The sequence below is a fragment of the Nipponia nippon genome, unplaced genomic scaffold, assembly GCF_047370975.1.
Source record: "Nipponia nippon isolate SJK-2023a ecotype South Korea unplaced genomic scaffold, ASM4737097v1 scaffold_2, whole genome shotgun sequence".
NCBI lineage: Eukaryota > Metazoa > Chordata > Aves > Pelecaniformes > Threskiornithidae > Nipponia > Nipponia nippon.
The window spans coordinates 66,979,721-66,996,029 of NW_028262336.1; the positions used below are offsets into that span (position 1 = coordinate 66,979,721).

The 16,309-nt window shown below is 49.2% G+C and overlaps 1 protein-coding gene across 4 annotated transcripts; it reads right to left on the bottom strand.

The window, feature by feature from the left end:
* Positions 1 to 8,862: 8,862 nt before the first annotated feature.
* On the bottom strand, positions 8,863 to 15,967 carry ING1 (inhibitor of growth family member 1). Of its 4 annotated transcripts, none has more exons than XM_087757675.1 (3): positions 12,548 to 12,933; positions 10,590 to 10,679; positions 8,863 to 10,498 (listed from the first exon to the last, which is right to left on the bottom strand). In XM_087757675.1, exons 2-3 carry the CDS (start codon positions 10,654 to 10,656, stop codon positions 9,795 to 9,797), a joined length of 771 nt encoding a protein of 256 aa, XP_087613801.1. In that variant the 5' UTR covers positions 10,657 to 10,679; positions 12,548 to 12,933; the 3' UTR covers positions 8,863 to 9,794. The 4 variants fall into 4 exon arrangements, with proteins under 4 accessions (XP_087613801.1, XP_087613802.1, XP_009463214.1 ...); XM_087757676.1 differs by lacking the exon at positions 12,548 to 12,933 and adding an exon at positions 11,542 to 12,074; XM_009464939.2 differs by lacking the exons at positions 10,590 to 10,679; positions 12,548 to 12,933 and adding an exon at positions 15,383 to 15,967.
* Positions 15,968 to 16,309: the final 342 nt, after the last annotated feature.

Here is a 16,309-nt window from a genome sequence, read left to right on the forward strand (position 1 = left end):
CACACTGGAGCAGGGGAAGAGTGTGAGGAGTCCTCCCCCTGAGGAGGAAGGAGCGGCAGAGACAACGTATGATGAACTGACCACAACCCCCATTCCCCGTCCCCCTGTGCCACTGGGGGGAAGGCGGTAGAGAAATCGGGAGTAAAGTTAAGCCTGAGAAGAAAGGAGAGGTGGGGGGAAGGTGTTTTTAAGATTTGGTTTTATTTCTCATTATCCTACTCTGATTTGATTGGTAATAAACTAAACTAATTTCCCCAAGTCGAGTCTGTTTTGCCTGTGACGGTAACTGGTGAGTGATCTCTCCCTGTCCTTATCCTGACCCAGGAGCCTTTCACTATGTTTTCTCTCCCCTGTCCAGCTGAGGAGAGGAGTGATAGAGCGGCCTTGGTGGGCACCTCGTGTCCAGGAACTCAGAACTGTGGAGCATTGCAGCATCAAACTTTGTCCTGCCACTGCGAGCATTTCAAACAGCTCTGTTCATATCCAGGCGCTAAAGTAGTAATAAAAAAACAGCAGCCAAAAATAGATGTCAGGTTTTGAATATGTCTAAAATTGATCAGAAACAAGATCTGGGGAGCCAGGAACTTACCTGAGGCACAGCAAAAACAAAACATAAATCTTCAGATAAACTATATAATCCAGGGACTCTCTTCTCCTGCACCTTGACTAAGGAAAAGGTTTAGAAAAGCTGGTGATAATTTTTCATCCGTTTGTATTTGACAGAAAAGAAATCACCACGGCATACCTTTTTCCAAGAAAAAAAAAAAAATATCACTCTGCAAGACTCCAGAGCTGTAAACTTGTGTCAGGATCAGTTAAGGATGGGTTAATAGGGTTACTCTGCTTATTTACTTTTTCTTTACAGTTCTGATCCGCACAGATGAAGCCACAAGCTCGTCTCCAATGCTTCCATGGATTCCTACATCTGAAATAAGAGTTAGTGGGTGTCTCCCCATGGACTTCTGGAGAGCTGCATGAATTCAGCTGTCCTTACTGAATTGCACAGGGTTCCTGCTGGCCCCCCACGCCAGCCTGTCTAGGTCCCTCTGGATGGCAGCCCAGCATCGAGCCTATTGACTGGCACCACCATGCCAGTTTGGTGTCACTGGCAACCTTGACAGGAGAGCCTTTTACCACTTCCTCCAGGTCACTGGTGATGATGTTAAACAGGACAGGTCAGAGGACAGACCGGCAGTACGCCGCTCGCTACCAGCTCCCAGGAAGAAGGTATATGTCCCATGAACCACGACTCCCTGGCTCCAACCATCCAAAGAGCTGCTTACCCATCTAGTTGTCCGCCCATCCAGACTGCAAATTCCCAATTTAGATGCATGAATATTATGGGAGACAATGTTGAAAGCCTTGCTAAAGTTTACGTGAACGACATCCACCTCGTTAAAGCTGAAGTAGATGAGATCCAGTGGTCTCCCCTCATTCGCAAATCCGGTCATTTTATCCCAGAAGGCTAACAGGCTGGTCAGGTATGATTTGTCCTTGGTAAAGCCATGCTGAAGGCTCTCATTCACCTTCATGTGCCCAGAAATGTGTTCCAAGGGGACTTGCTCCATTATTTTCCCAGGGACCAAAGTGAGGCTGACCCACTCATAGTTCCCCAGATTGTCCCTTTGGCTTTTTTTAAGACGATCATACTTAACAACCTTTTCCAAATCATGCTACATACAAGCAGTCATCTCCACACCCAGCATAATTTATGTACGGTCCTTTCACCTCTGTCCTGTGGTCATCTTCTTGATCATCCCAGTTTACCTAAAATTATTTGGGAGTGTGTGAAATGAGAAATGTTCATATCCCTGTGAAGGGAAATTCCCTTCCGGCAGCTGGTTTCTGGGAATCCCAATCCTATAGCAGTCCTTTCTGCACCTATAGCAGAAACCCAACCCTGTACCCTAAAGCCTGTCCAAGTTCCAGCAGTGCTGGACAAGGAGAAGTGGCTCTGTAGTTATTACTGTCACCTTGTCCTGCAAGCATGTACAGAATTTCCCAAGCTACAGCATGCATACACTACGACAGACCGTCCAGTAGAAATAATTGACAGGTAAGGAGATACATAAGCTTTCAAAGATTCATTCAGTATATTGCAGAGAATGAAGCACATCCACTCATCATGTGTATTACACCCCTCTGAACTCCCCACACACCCCCCCAAAAAAAAGAGTGCAAAAAAGAGTGTGTTTGAGATCCTTGTCTGTCTACCAGGAGGATGTGTCCTTGGTGGTTTCCATAAGAGCAAGTACAGAGACCCCGGAGACAAAAAACTTTGTTGACCAGTGAGATGTGCGCAAGATGCTGAGAAAGCAGCCTCCAGCAGCTGCTTGATAGGGAGCAGAGATGCCTTACCTGTACTTTCAGTGGAGGGAATCTCTGCTGTCCAGAAAGACCGGGTGAAGGTCCAGCATGGAATGGAGCAATCTGCACTGATAGCATACCTGAGTCTGCGTCTCTAGTTTTTACTTCAAGCAAGAAATCAATCTTAAAAGGCCCTGTGTTAGAAAGGATGAGGCAATGAACGCTCCTAAAGTTAGGCGAAACAATTAAAATAAGATTTACATCAGTTTTACAAATAAAAATACACCTGTTCGTCCTGAGCTTTGGTCCAAACCTTTTCAACTAGTCCTCCAGAAGTTCCTTTGCTTTCACCGTGTATATGCTAGTAGCATTAGATAACAGATCTCGCCACTTAATGCCCGAAATATTTCCTGAGACATGAGCATCTGACATTTGCCTCAGTTACCTATGGAAAATACTAACGGTTCACTCACGGAAGTTAATATTTGTGCTTTTCTGAGAAACTTGCTTAGCTATGGCTTGACAGCGAGTTGAGGTCAAATATAATTTTGCCTGCTTCTGCTCTGTCCGACACAGCAAGTGGACCCTTGGCCTCTGACTTGCACAGAGAAGGTTCTTTGGCTTCTCTTGAAACCTCCGTGGACACGGGTACTACCTCCTGGCCAGCAGTGCCTTCTGTGAAACAACATCTATAGACGATAGGACACCTTGGCAACCCACTTCTAACAGTTCTTCAATATTCTCTCGTACAGCGTGACACAGCTCTGGCTTTGTGAAATGTTACTATCGCCCCTGCACGCGACAGCCTCCAGCCCTTTCATCAAAACGAGCAGAAGTGCGCAAGTGTCGCCTGCTTTGTGTTTATCTGTTCGGAAAATTTGATGCTCTATTTCCCTTGAAGCTATTTAGGTAGAAGACCTTTAAATCTTTTATGGCCCAGGAAGGATTACTTTTGATATCAAAGTCCAGCTGTTTACCTTGGTATTGTAGCCTTACTTCCACTCTTTCCAAGTCCTTCTCTTCCTTTTGTAAAGGTTTCTTTGTGTTGATTCTAAGGGCCCAGCATAAGGGACCTCTCATGACACCTTCTATATTCCCAGAAAAAAAAAATATATATGAGTACGAATGACAAAGATTGAGAGCAGTATCAGTAATTTTAATTTTAAAATATTACTTTTGTCTTCTTGAAGCTGTCTCCAATCCAAGCAGAATAGGCTCAGCAGATAAAAAACTGAGACAAAATATAAAATAAATCGAATCCTGATAAAGCAGGGAAATGCACGATCAGGGCATCCAAACAATCATACTTCTCTTCTGCGGTGACACTATGCCAAAACAATATGATCACAATCAAAGTTTTTAAGTAACTGTGACCATAGATTAGACTTGATTAAAGTTTAAGACATGCTACGTTCACTTCCTTCTACTTTCTATGTCCTCCAGGGACACCTACAAACTAAAGCGTTCAAACTCAGGGGACTTTCCTGAAAGAATTGCCCTTAATCTTTTAGTTGTTGAATAAAATCACTGTGTGGAACATGCATCTAACAATTCATCTTCTACTGATACGGCTCTCAATAAATTGTCTGTTCCCAAAGTTATAAGACTGAAGAAGCTATTATGAGAACGGAGCATTTTATTTCAGATGAAACCATGCAAATCTCAAGGAGAGAGGAGGCTGGCAGAAAGAAAAGTCCCCTGATACATATCTTTTAATTAACACAGCAAAACATTCCTTTCTGTACGCAGGTAAATCATTTATGCACAATTCACTTGGGTTTCTCATCCTTATCACTAAACCCCTTTTTTTTTGCAAATTTGATTTATTTTGGAAAAAAAAAATCAAACTAGCGAAGTGTATTGTATGGTGAGGGAGTTCGGATGTATAGCACTGAGGGGACAACAGCCGTTGAAATTGCATTAATTCTCCCACAAAGTGAGAGTATAAAGGTGACTCTGTCAAGGTGACTCTATCTGTCTTACCCAAGTTCTACAACATTCACTTTTACCTGACGTGTCAGCAAGCCAAATGCAAGAGATCACTCCATTTTCTTTGCATCGTGATCCTTTCCCCACAGCACGGAGAAGTTCAGGCCCAGTTCAGCCACCGCCTGCGTGGAGAACTGAGGTACCGCAAGTGTGAAGCTGCCTACTGCCTGCCTCTTCTGCAGCTCCCACAGAGTCTCTTCCAGCCCTCAGTCTCAGCCGACGGCCGTATAGAAAGGCTGACTTATTAAAGTAAGCTATTGAAAATAAAAGTAACAGTTTAAAGCAGCTTAAAAATGAACGTTACTGTCAATATCCATAGGATTACGTTTGATAAGCAATCTGAGGAATTGCCTTGAGACTTTTTTGGGGATAGACTCAGTGCCCAGGCACACAGTGAATACAGCACAGTCGTATATAAACTCAAATTACTGTACTGCAAGGAATTCTGACATTTCAGACACTTATTTTGCTCCCTGCTTCACTAGTTACCTAAAATTTGAAAGGAGGTCAGATTTTCACCCCAACAACTGAAAGGAATTTTGACTTCTACAAAGCGTCCATCCATCTGACCGGGATTACTTCCACATTCTTCGTTACTGCAGCATCTGAGAATTCATGGCCTTACGTGAGATGGATAGTATGCAAAGTCTTTAAAAATGATTAACTGAACTACCAAGGTATTTTGGAGAGGACAGCAAAGGCACCAGTCCTTCTCAAGGATGTTAAGCCACAATGTTTACTTACGCTGCTCAAGTAAGAGCTGGAAATTTAAATGCTGGTACCCATTTTTAAAAGTTTGGTATCAACCACCTCTCGTCTTCTTCCAGCAGAGCTGCAAGAGCAGTGAGGTCCTGCAGAGGGGCCAGTAACACAGGCCGGGGCGAGGGATGGTAGCCACCATTGGTGAAGCTGTTTATAATGTGAACTGAAGGATTAATTTATCCCGGTAATCAAGCTTCACACACTGACAACCAGGAGCCCGTAACTGGGGAGAGCCACCAGCCCTCCACGCTCTTGTCCTGGCCGCTAACACAGCTCCCCCGCTGTGCGAAGGGACAGAGGGACCTTAGCTTTTTTTGACTACCAACAGCAAAAAACACTTACTGGGAAAAGTCATCTGGGCATCCTGAACTCAGGAGAAAACCTTAATACTGTGTCTCAGCCCTTCCTATACATACTTCGTTTGCTCCGGTGCTCTTCCTTACTGCGTCATTCCTCCTACTTGTTACGTTTGGGACTTCAGTAACACCTGGGAAAGTAAGAAGCTGCACGAAGCATTATTAGCTTGATTATTTTTTGACATTACATTGAATGCTCGCGCTACTTTTGATACTCAGAAGCCAGAAATTATTAGCTCTTTTGAGCTATGGCTAGCACAAGGCAGGGGGGGGTTATGTACACAAAGCAAATAGTCCATGAGGAGGACAAGAAGTCTAACTAGAGCAACAGAATGCACTCCAAGGACATTCAAATTTGGTTTGAAGCATTTCTATTACAGAGAACTTTTTTTGTATTACGTTCTGTGAAACAGTTTACAATATTTTGTCTCTCTCTTTCGTTGTTATTACAATTTAAAAGAGTAACTAAAACTACCCTACCAAAAAATGAGCAGTCCGATTCAATTGTATTTATTCTGCATGCTCCACGAAATTAGGACACAGTTAATCAGCAACTGTGCTTAATTAGTAAGAAACCTGTTTAAACCTAATGATACACATGGCCGGGGTTGCGTCTGCTTAATGGAGGCAGTAGTTCTGCTTAATTGGGATGCTTTCAGGTGATAATAACGGTTGAAACTGATGCTTTGCTCTGCTGTTTCAGGCTCATGGTGGTTCTCTCTCTTCATCCCGCTGGGGACATTTTGCAGTTGGAGCTGACGTAGCACCCAAAGGGCTCCCTCGCTGCCGCCTTATACCTCCCGACTCGTGCCTTCAGCACCAGTTCTTCACTGCCAGCTGCCCTACTGCAGGGCAAATCTGCTGTCTGAGGACGGGGACGACTCAGGTGTAAGGTCTGCTGCCAGCTCCCCTGACTCGAGTGTGGAAACGGCGCTTTTCAGTGGTCGGAAGGACTTGATCATCACCTCAAGGGGTCGGCAGCACCAGATGGACTTGCCTGTGACACCCGTCACAGAGCAGCAGAGGTCACAGCTGCCTCAATGCTTTCGACGAGAAGTTTAAAAGAAGTTTGCGATTCCTGCTGCTGTGACTTCCTCCTCAACAAACACTTTCTCATTTTTATATACTGTATTAATGCTACCATACCTGAGAGCCGCTCGCTAGCCTGTGGGAAACGAGTCAGAAGCCTTAGCTCGGTTCCTAGAAGAGCTTCCCTCTTACTCAAGCCTTTTGCTGGCAGCCTCAGCAAGCAAGGGTCACCAGAGATTCAGATGTTTTCTCAAACCTGCAGATGATCTCCCTGAATGACAGCACCGTCACCCTGCCGGGCAGTATAAGGAAGCTTGCAAATGAGCTGATCCGTCATGCAGAAATAACAAAAATTGGCTCAAAGGATGGCAGTTTCTCATGACCATTCGATGCACCCTGAATAACTAAGAAAGGAGGATTTGTAGAGACGTTTTGTAAAGACAGCATTTTAGACGAGATACCAAAGCCAGCAGAAAGTTTGCACAGTGCGCAGCACTTGGCAGTCTGTCAGTATAACATGAGCTGGCTTCACTTCCATCAACAAAGAGCCTACTGCCACAGCAGAGTCCCTCAAATCTAACTAAAGTAATTAATTGTGCCCATCGACCAAAACTAGACCTGTCAAACGGTACCGCGCCGGTCCAGTCAACCCGCGGGGTCAAACGGCGGAACAACGTTGCAGCCCGTAACAGCGGGAGCTGGGAAGATAACACAGGTCTTGGAAAAACATGGAAAGGGATGTAACTCCAAGCCACCTCGCCGATCAGCAGCTATCTTTTGCAAACGACTGAAACACGGGAGACCACAGCCAGCCTTCGGTAGCTGGAAATATGTTCATTTCAGGGCAGCATAAATATTGCTCTACCGATCCATCTTTAGCTGAACTTTCTTACCATGCTCCTTTGCACCTTTCTCGTTTCCTTCTGGCTGTTCACACTCAAAAAGCCCCGCAGAACCAACGCAGACGTTTCATGAAAAAGGCTACGGTTTGAAACTGTGTCTGCACGAGCTCCTACATAAAGTTTCACTGGGGTTTCCTAAGTACAACCCTGCTAAATGTCGATGTCCTCAGCGTCGGTCGGTGGGAGGACAACAGAACGGCTGAGGCAGAAAAGACCAGAAAAGCGGGCATTAGCCACAACAGCAGCAAGCGGAGGGAGGGAGCAGCACGAAAGACCTATAAGTGCGTAGGGAGAATGGAAAACGGGGAGGCTTTAGAGAGAAGAGGAAAAGAGAAGGGTAAGAGAGTAAAGAAATTGCACACCGACCCTAAGCCACCTCAGGAGCTGGAGACGTGATTCGGAGCAGTCGTTTGCCCAGGGCAAAAGTGGCTCGGTGTAACGTGACAGCCTGTGGTGACCAGAAACACGAATGCACACGCACTTAGTGCACCTATTTAGAAGTAAAGCAGGACTCGTACTTGTCACTGTGAGTATGTCTGTCTGGCAGGGTGTACCCACACAAGGTGATGCGGTGCATCTTGGGGCTTTTCAGTAGACCTTTAGAAAACGCTCAGCCCCTTCAACTGTCTTGTGTTCAATTGGATCCAAAACCTTGTCTCCCCTACTTCCAACAGAAAGACCTGCTGGAATACATTGGGGAAAAGCAACACGAATTCAGTGGTATGGTTTCACTGTCCAGGAAGCAAAACAACACAATTATAAATTTTAAGAGAATGCCATGTTCCAAAAAAAACCCCAGCCCCAGCCTCCCATATTCTTACAGGACTCCGGTCTCAGCCACCAGATTTCACAAGCTTGGCTTCCACGGCCTCCCTGCTGCTGGTCCCGTCCCCTTCTCGCTTGCAGTGAAGGCCCCCAGCGGGACGAGGAGACGAAATCCGCTCCGCCAGAACGTCGGCCCCTCCAGCCACGCAGGTGAAGGAAACAGCCCCACCGAGCTTCACTATAAAGCCAAGCGACAGAGGATCTGGGTACCTGATCTAACGCATAGCGCCTTGATCCTCGCCAGTGTATTTTTGTACAAGGTGACCACGAAGAATAAAAATGCCTACCCTGGAACGGCTGCAATAATACTTTGGAAACGCTGTAACGCAAGAAGATCTTTCTGCTGATAACAAACACGGAAAAACTTATATCTGTAGTGTAAAAGCATGAAAACAACTGAACAAGACCAGCTCTATACTACCGATTTTTAGATAAATGGCCAGGTCTGGGAGGGACTGCAAGCACAAAAAGAGTAGAGTTGGATGGCAAGTTAAATGCTATTCTGGCTCTCCTGTGACCTTGCTGGTCGTAAGTTCTATAAAGCTTCATGATCAGAACTGGAATTTGGTTACCACTACAACAGTTTCAGGCTTCCTAGCAGCAGCTTGCTGGAGCTGCTGAGGTTAAAGACAATTTTTTTTTTTTAAGCTATATGAATGCTCATTAAACATGATTGCTAAAGAAGCAAACTGTCAAAGTTGTTTCATTTATTTCTTAATATCACAGCTGTACAATTTTCATACATAGAGCAGGAAATGCGCATTGGTTACACAATGGCATTTGGCTGCATTTCCGAGTATAATACAGTAAGTGCAACTCCACTTAAAAATGTACATTTATACAACTTAAACAAATTAAGGATTGCTACACTACTATCTGTGACAGTATAAAGCTTCATTTATGTTAAGTCTCCTTACTAAACCACTTCCTGGTTAAATATAAAACATATTCAATCATTTTAAAATGGCCCTTGTGGTACTTGGCCAGCATATAAAATATTTGTTGTGTAAAATTTAACCATTAACTTTTGTTTTAAAAAATAATCCTCTAAGCCTATTTAAACATTTGCTATTGAACTGTTATACTGACACTTTGTAGCAGGAACCAAATTTTACCTTCCTTTTGTTTGCTCTTGCACTGCTTACCCTCGAAAGAAGTTACATTTGTAATGTATTGCAGCTTTATTCGGACACAACCAGATGGCTAAACTATTTAACAATTATTTTGCTCAAAAGGTAGATAACATTCTTCAATAAAGAAAACAAAATTACATTTCAGAGATATTTGTCATCAAAATTTTAATGGGTAGAGTGCTACCAGCACTGAGGAAAAAAAAAAAAAAAAAAAAGTATTAATTTATCTTTTAAGACCCACCCGAATATTCAGTTTAAACTCTTATAACTTTACTTTTGGAATACATTGGTCCACAGACCACAGTCTTGTTACAGTTTACCAAATGAAAAACAGAATTGCTTATTGCCGTCCCTATAACAGGAATGGTTCAGTTTTAAACCTCCTTTAAAAATATACATTTTACAATCCTTTCACCTCAACAAAGGTGACGCTGACAATAAATACACTGGTTTGGTGGTTTTATTTTTCTTCACTACGAAAAGTCTACAAACTACCTGTTGTAGGCCCTTTCTTTTTTAGACTTCTCCAATGCCTTGTCCATAGTTTTCTCGTTTTCTCCTCTACATTTGGGGCAGTACCATTTGCCCTTTGGTTTATGATTGAGTCCCACGCAGGAAAAGTGAAACCACTCAATGGGGCACTCGTCGTTATCGCATCCTATCATTTCTCCATAGGAGACTTGGTTGCACAAGCAGTATGTTGGCTCGTTAGGGTCAATGGGAAGGTCTGGGGGAGAAGCTTCCCTCTCTGCTTTAGCCTTGGATCGTTTCTTCTTCTTGGACGTTTTTGCTTTCTTCTCCTTTGGAGTTCCTGAGGTGATGTCGTCATGATCGTGATTATTTGAAGCATTTTCTCGATTCTCATTATTTCTTTGCCGCCTCGATCTCTTATTGTTGGGCTTTTCAGCCTGCGCGATTGTCTCGTTCTTTGACTTATCTTGGCTGGCCTTCCCGCTGTTTCCAGTGGTATCGTTAGTCTCTTGACAAGTCTCAAACAGTTCCACGTGACTGTCCACTTGCCTGGTTCTGTTCTCAACGAGCTCCACCATCTGACTGACGATCTGGATCTTCTCATCCCCCAGTTCCTGACTCCGAATCAAGGCTCTCTGTATGCAGTGCAACATTCTTCTCTTCTGCACGGCATCTGTCTCTCGTTTAAATTTTTCATAGTAATCATCCAGGTCCTTCAGAATCTCTGCAAGGAAGAAATAAAAACTATAAATATTTTCGACACGGAAAATGGCGAAACAAAGCCTTCCCATATCGTTCCTTCCACGCAGCAACACCTTTTTGTAACGCACAAAGCTGATCAAAGACAGATTCCCTGAAGCTGGTATCTGACGACGGGCTCATGACTCCAGAGGATTGCTTTTGTTCTAGTCGATCCCACAGGAATAGAATGCAAATACCGATTTAGGGAAAAAAAAAAAAGGGACTAAATATAATTTTATGCATGTTGACAATTCTTCCCTTTAAACTTATCAGTAATTAAAAAGAACTAACTAAACAAATACACCCACTCCCCCCCCCCCCCCAAATTCCAAAATTAATTGTAAAACTAGAGGGGCAATTAATAGATCGTTTTCCTGGACATTTTCTGTATGACAACATGAATATTTTTAGTGAATGACTGAGAGCAGGAGAAAGAGAGTGGGACAGAAAGCAAGCACAAACCAGTGTAGAAATCAGATGCTAAGTTACTTAATAATCACTATCACACTTGACAGCTGATGCAGAAGAACCCCAAACACACGGGGCTAGACCCTAAGCTATGGCAAGTTCCATCCGACACTGCTGAGTTATTTCTGCTGAAAACGTGAGGCCACTTAAATCCCTAGGACTACAGAATTAGGATTACAGTATCCAAGATGTCTAGATGATTTCCTCCCTATACTTTCTGCAAAAAACCTGTTGCTTACTTTTAAAACACAGAAATATAATCTTCATCAAATATTTACTGCAAAGAAGGAGATGAAAAAGTTAGAAGATAACATTAAAGATGATATGCAGCAATTGGAGCAGCTAGAGCTTCCGATTTAAAATGCTAACACTGAAAATACGTTCGATCGTGAATTGCACCTCAAGGATTGTTCCAACAGCGTGTAAGAAAGAACACTGCACAAAAGTGTTTAAAGTTTCAAGAATAGTTCCAGAAACCTATTTTTGAGCAGATGTTTTTGAGTTTCACTATGATACTCAAACCAACTCAAACATACAGGGCACTCAGCATTTCCGTACCAAGTCCTCAAAAACACGCAGAATGTCTTTCCTGCATCTCCTTTCTTCTCTGATTTTTCCCTTTCTCACAGGTTAGAACATTCTGCCTTAGAGAAGCAAAACATACTGAGATATAAAATCTAACCTCAATTCACCTAACAGGGACCAGGATCTCATATAGATGCAAATGGCATTACCAAAACTGCCTCTGAATTTCACAAGTATGAAATTATTTAAAAAAAAAAAAAAAAAAAAAGGTAAGAGAATGTGGTAACAGCAATTTACATATGCAACTAATAGTTATCCTGTGATTTAGGTTTTGTTTTGCCTGGGTAGATTTTTTTGAACACACGCATTCCAAATTTCTTGTGAAGACATGGAAAGTTTATGCAAGTTTTACTTTAGGTTTTGGAGCTGCAGCCTATGCTTCTCACATCAGTTAAGCACGACCTGTCAGCTGGTACTGCAATATAACCTACCTGAACCAAAATTTGTATTTCAATATGTTATTAACTATCTATCTTAAGCAAATGCCTTTTTTCTAACTAAAAAAAAAAAAAAAACAAGCCCACAAACACATCCCCCCCGCCAAACCCCAAAACACCCACGCAAAAAAGACCACTCCTACCACCAGCACCAAAAAACCCCCAAATGTAGAGAAGATTAAACATTCAGGAAGACTAAAAATCCAGCGTCAATTATTTTCAATGGCTGAACTGCAGAAGTTTTACGTTCTAAGTTTTGGCACTTGACTGATGTCATCAGTTTAACCCATCTGACTCTGGTATGTAGGCATCTTTCACGAAGAATACTCTCTCGATACCCCAAAATACTTAGTGACTTAATGACTTAAGCCAGGCATTACGAAAACTTCAATTCTAGTACTGCAAGAATTACACATTAACACTACGGCACGACACCACCGCCTGAAACTGCTGTATGATGCAGGAGAAATAGTTGGCTGCAACGATCTTGAATCCTGCAAAGCCCTGCCGAGCGCGTCCTTGAGCACCGGCACGTGTAGTACCTAAGGCACCACGCAAGATGTGCTTTTGCACGCCAACAGAAAGGGCTGCTTCGCATCACCGGTGTCGGAAAGACGTTGTTCCAGCAGCGCCCCGGCTAGAAGAAACCGCTTGACAGCTGCCTACCGCAGCTCGGGGAGGCCTGCGCCAGCGCTCCTCATGCCAGCCTGCTCGGCTGAAGTCGCCCGCCCCGAGGAGGCTGCCGCCTTTATCGGGATTCCAGAAAACCGCTTTCCCCTGCCGTGCTGTAACAGCAAGACCAGAGCGCGGAGTTTGGCGCGATTTGCGTGTTACGCAATTGTTCACCAGCGGTGAGCGCACCCCCCCGGCACCGCAAACGCCAACCAGACGACAGAAAAACCCGAAGGTGCCGCGCGTTGCGGAGGCTTTATTCCCAGCGCAGCTCCGTGGCCCGGGGGGGGCCGAGACCCCGCCGTGACGGCGCCGTGCCCGGGCGCCCCGGCGGCCCCCTCCCACGCCGCCGCCGGGGCGGCCACCGCGGGGCAGCCGTGGCTACCGGGGGGAGGGCGGGGGCGGGAGGCACCTCGGCGGGCAGCAGGGGCAGGAGCCAGGCCGGGATGCCCCCGCTCCGCCCCCGCCTCCCGGCCGGCTGGGCGCTACCCGCGGAGGCCCCCTCCGCCGGGGCACCGGTGTACGGGGCAGAGCTGCCCCGGCCCGGCCCGGCCCGGCCCGGCCCCCTCCCCGCCCCTCTGCGGCGCCACCCGCCGCCTCCGGGGCCGCCCCCGCCGCGGAGCTGGGCTGGCTCCGCCCCGCGCCGGGCCCGACAACCCGCGTGCTCCGCGGCCCGGGGAGGGGAGGGGAGGGCACCGGGCGCCGCCATTGCGGCGCGGCGGGCCCCAACGGCCCTCGGGCGAGGCAGCCCCGCTGGCCGGGCCGCCGCCTCGTCCCGCCGGGCCGGAGGGGGGGGGCGCCCGCCTTCTCCTAGCAACGAGCGCGGCGGCAACGCCCCGGAAGTGACGGAGCAGCTATTGTTCTCCGGCAGGAAACCGGCGGCGGTCCCCCCCCCGGTTGGCAGCGGAACAGGGGAGCCGGGGGAGGCGGCGACGGGGAGCGGGCGGAGAGGGGCGGCGGCCCGCCCACCTCCGCGCCTATCAGAGCCAGCGGCGGCGGTGGCGGCGGGGAGGGCCCGCCCCTGCCGGCCCGCCGGTCCCAATCGGAACCGGACAGAACCAGAAGAGTGAAAAATAATAATGAGGGAAAAAAAACCGCAGCCAATGGCAGCGGGCAGAGCGAGCTTGCGCCCGCCCCCTCCGGCGCCAGCGCGCCACTCGCCAGCAGGAGGAGGCGGGAAGAGCGGCGTCCCCCGCCCCGCGAGCACGTCAGTCACGCTCCGAGCGCCCAGGGTTGGCCCGCCCGCTGCTGCCGCCCCAGCCAATCGGAGCCCGCAGGCCGGGGCAGGCCGAGGTATTCAAATCAACCCCACAGAAAAGTCGCTTCTCCGAACGTCACGGGGAGGCGGGGCGCAAGGCGGAACAGCCCGGCCCGAGGGCCAATCGGCGGGGGGGGGGCGGGCCGGGGCCGGGCCGTGGGGAGGCTTCCCCCCTATCAGCCCCTCGCGGGGCGGGGCGAGCCGCGAGATGCTAACGAGGGGCGTTGATAAAAGCCGCAACGACGGCGAGTCCCCGGCAAAGCGCGGAGGCGCCCGCTGCCCGTGGCGGCGCGTGCCCGCCCTGCCCTCTCCGCTCCGCTCCTCTTCCCCCGCCAGCCCGCGCCCCCCGCCGCCGCCTCCCCAGGAAGTTTCCCCCGGCCCCTTCCCCCGGGAGCCGCCGGGCTCCCTGGCGGGCTGCCCGACGAGCGGCTGGGAGAACGGCAGGGCTCGCTGCCCGCCGCGCCCCTAAGGCCGCACGCACGGGGGGCGCGGGGCGGCGTAGCCCGCCGGGGGAGAAGGGGGGGTCCTCCCCGCCCGGCACCCCGGCTGTCACCGCCGGCGGCGGCACCGAAGAAAGCCCTCCCCTCCCCCCCTTCCCGAGCGGGCACCGGCAAGTGACAAAGCTGCCCCGAGCCCCGCACGAACTGGCCTCCCCGCCGCTCCGCCCGCGGGGCGTGGGGACAGCGCGCCCCGAGCGCCGGCGGAGCGGGGAGCGGGGAGGGACGGGGCGCTCCGGCCCCCGGCGCATCCGCGCGCCCCACCGTGCCGCCCCCCGCGCACGCCCCGCGCCGCGCACGCCGGCCCCGGGCCCGCCGCCCCCCCGCAGCGGGACCGCTTTACGGGGTGAAACGAAACCCACCGAGGAGGGAGCGAAGAAAGCACACCCTGCCCCCAGCTCTCGCCTAACCCCCCTCGCCCCCCTCCCTCCCGCCCTCCCGCCCTCCCCCCTCCCTCCCTCACGAGCTGCCTCTCTCCCCTACTACAGCCATAATGAATACTGTACATTCCTAAATGTTGTGCTGTAATCTCTCCCTCTCTGTCCACCCCGCACTTTCTTCTGTACCCCCGAGCCCTTCCACCTCAGCCCCGCGGCCGGGGACGGCCCCCCTTTGTGCACCGCACACCCCGCTTCCCTGCCCCCGCCTTCTCGGCCAGCAATTTACACAGAAAAGCAGAGTCCTTGCTTAATAAGAGAAGCCGGAGACCTTTTGTTCCGCCCCATGACAAGAGCTAACGCTGCAGATCAGCCCCCCTCTCTCCTCGGATCTCTCCTCCTGGCTTTCTCCCTCCTCTCACCTCCCAAAAATAAAACTACCATCCCTGTGGGGTGCGGAGGGGCAAGGGGAGCCGAGGCTCAGCTCCGAAGAAAAGAAAGACACCCTCCCCCCCCCAGCCCCACACCACACACACGGACACACACACACGCGCGGATATAGAAAGCACTTACCTTGATATTTGGCGTCAATTTCCCTCATCAAGGAGACATTTCTCTGCAGATCGAAGGGCATAGACTCGATGGAGTCCAGATAATCCTCCACATAGTTCACTAGGTGAAGCTGGTCTCCGTTTGCAGGACTCAACATTTTCATCCGGCGAAGGAGAAAAAAAAAAAAAACAAAACCCAAAAACAAAACCCAAAAACCCTCCTTCCCCACACCTCTCTCTCCCCGTCTGTCTGAGAGCAAGTGCTGCTCCCTCCAAAGACGGCAGCCCCGGCGAACGGCTCGCTCCCTGCCCGCCTCTCGCTGTAGCTCCCCCAAAAAACCGGGAGAAGCTACATCTGACTCCTCTCGTGTGAAACAGAGGGAGAGAGAGACACACACACACCCTCCGCTAGTCCCCTACCGCCAGCAGCAGCTGATTGAATGGCTGTCGTTGTGGGTAATTCACGAAGGAGGTGGTAGGAACAATCAGAGGGATTTGTGTGTGTGTGAAGGGGGGGGGGGGGAGGAGGAGGAGAAAGGAGGGGGGCTCAAACCAGCTCCTCCGAAACAATCTGGAAACAAAATGTGCTCTGCAAAGTGTCTGTCAGAAGCAGCGGCAGCCCCTCTGCATGCGCCAGCGCCGCTCTGCTCCGCTTCTCCTCCGCTCCCCCCTTCCCCGCTCTCCTCCTCCTCCTCCTCCTCCTCCGCCGCCGCCGCCGCCGCCGCTCCCCGGTGATATTAACGCAGCCTCCTCGCTCCCATACGCCGCACTTGATCCAACGTGGAAAACCCAAATACCAGTTTCAAACACTTGGGAAACATTCAGCCCCGCCACGCACGGCGCATGCGCACCCCTCCCAGCGCTGTATACACACACACACACAGGCAGAGGCACAGGCGCACACACAGGCACACTCACCGCGCGCACACACACACACACACACACGCTC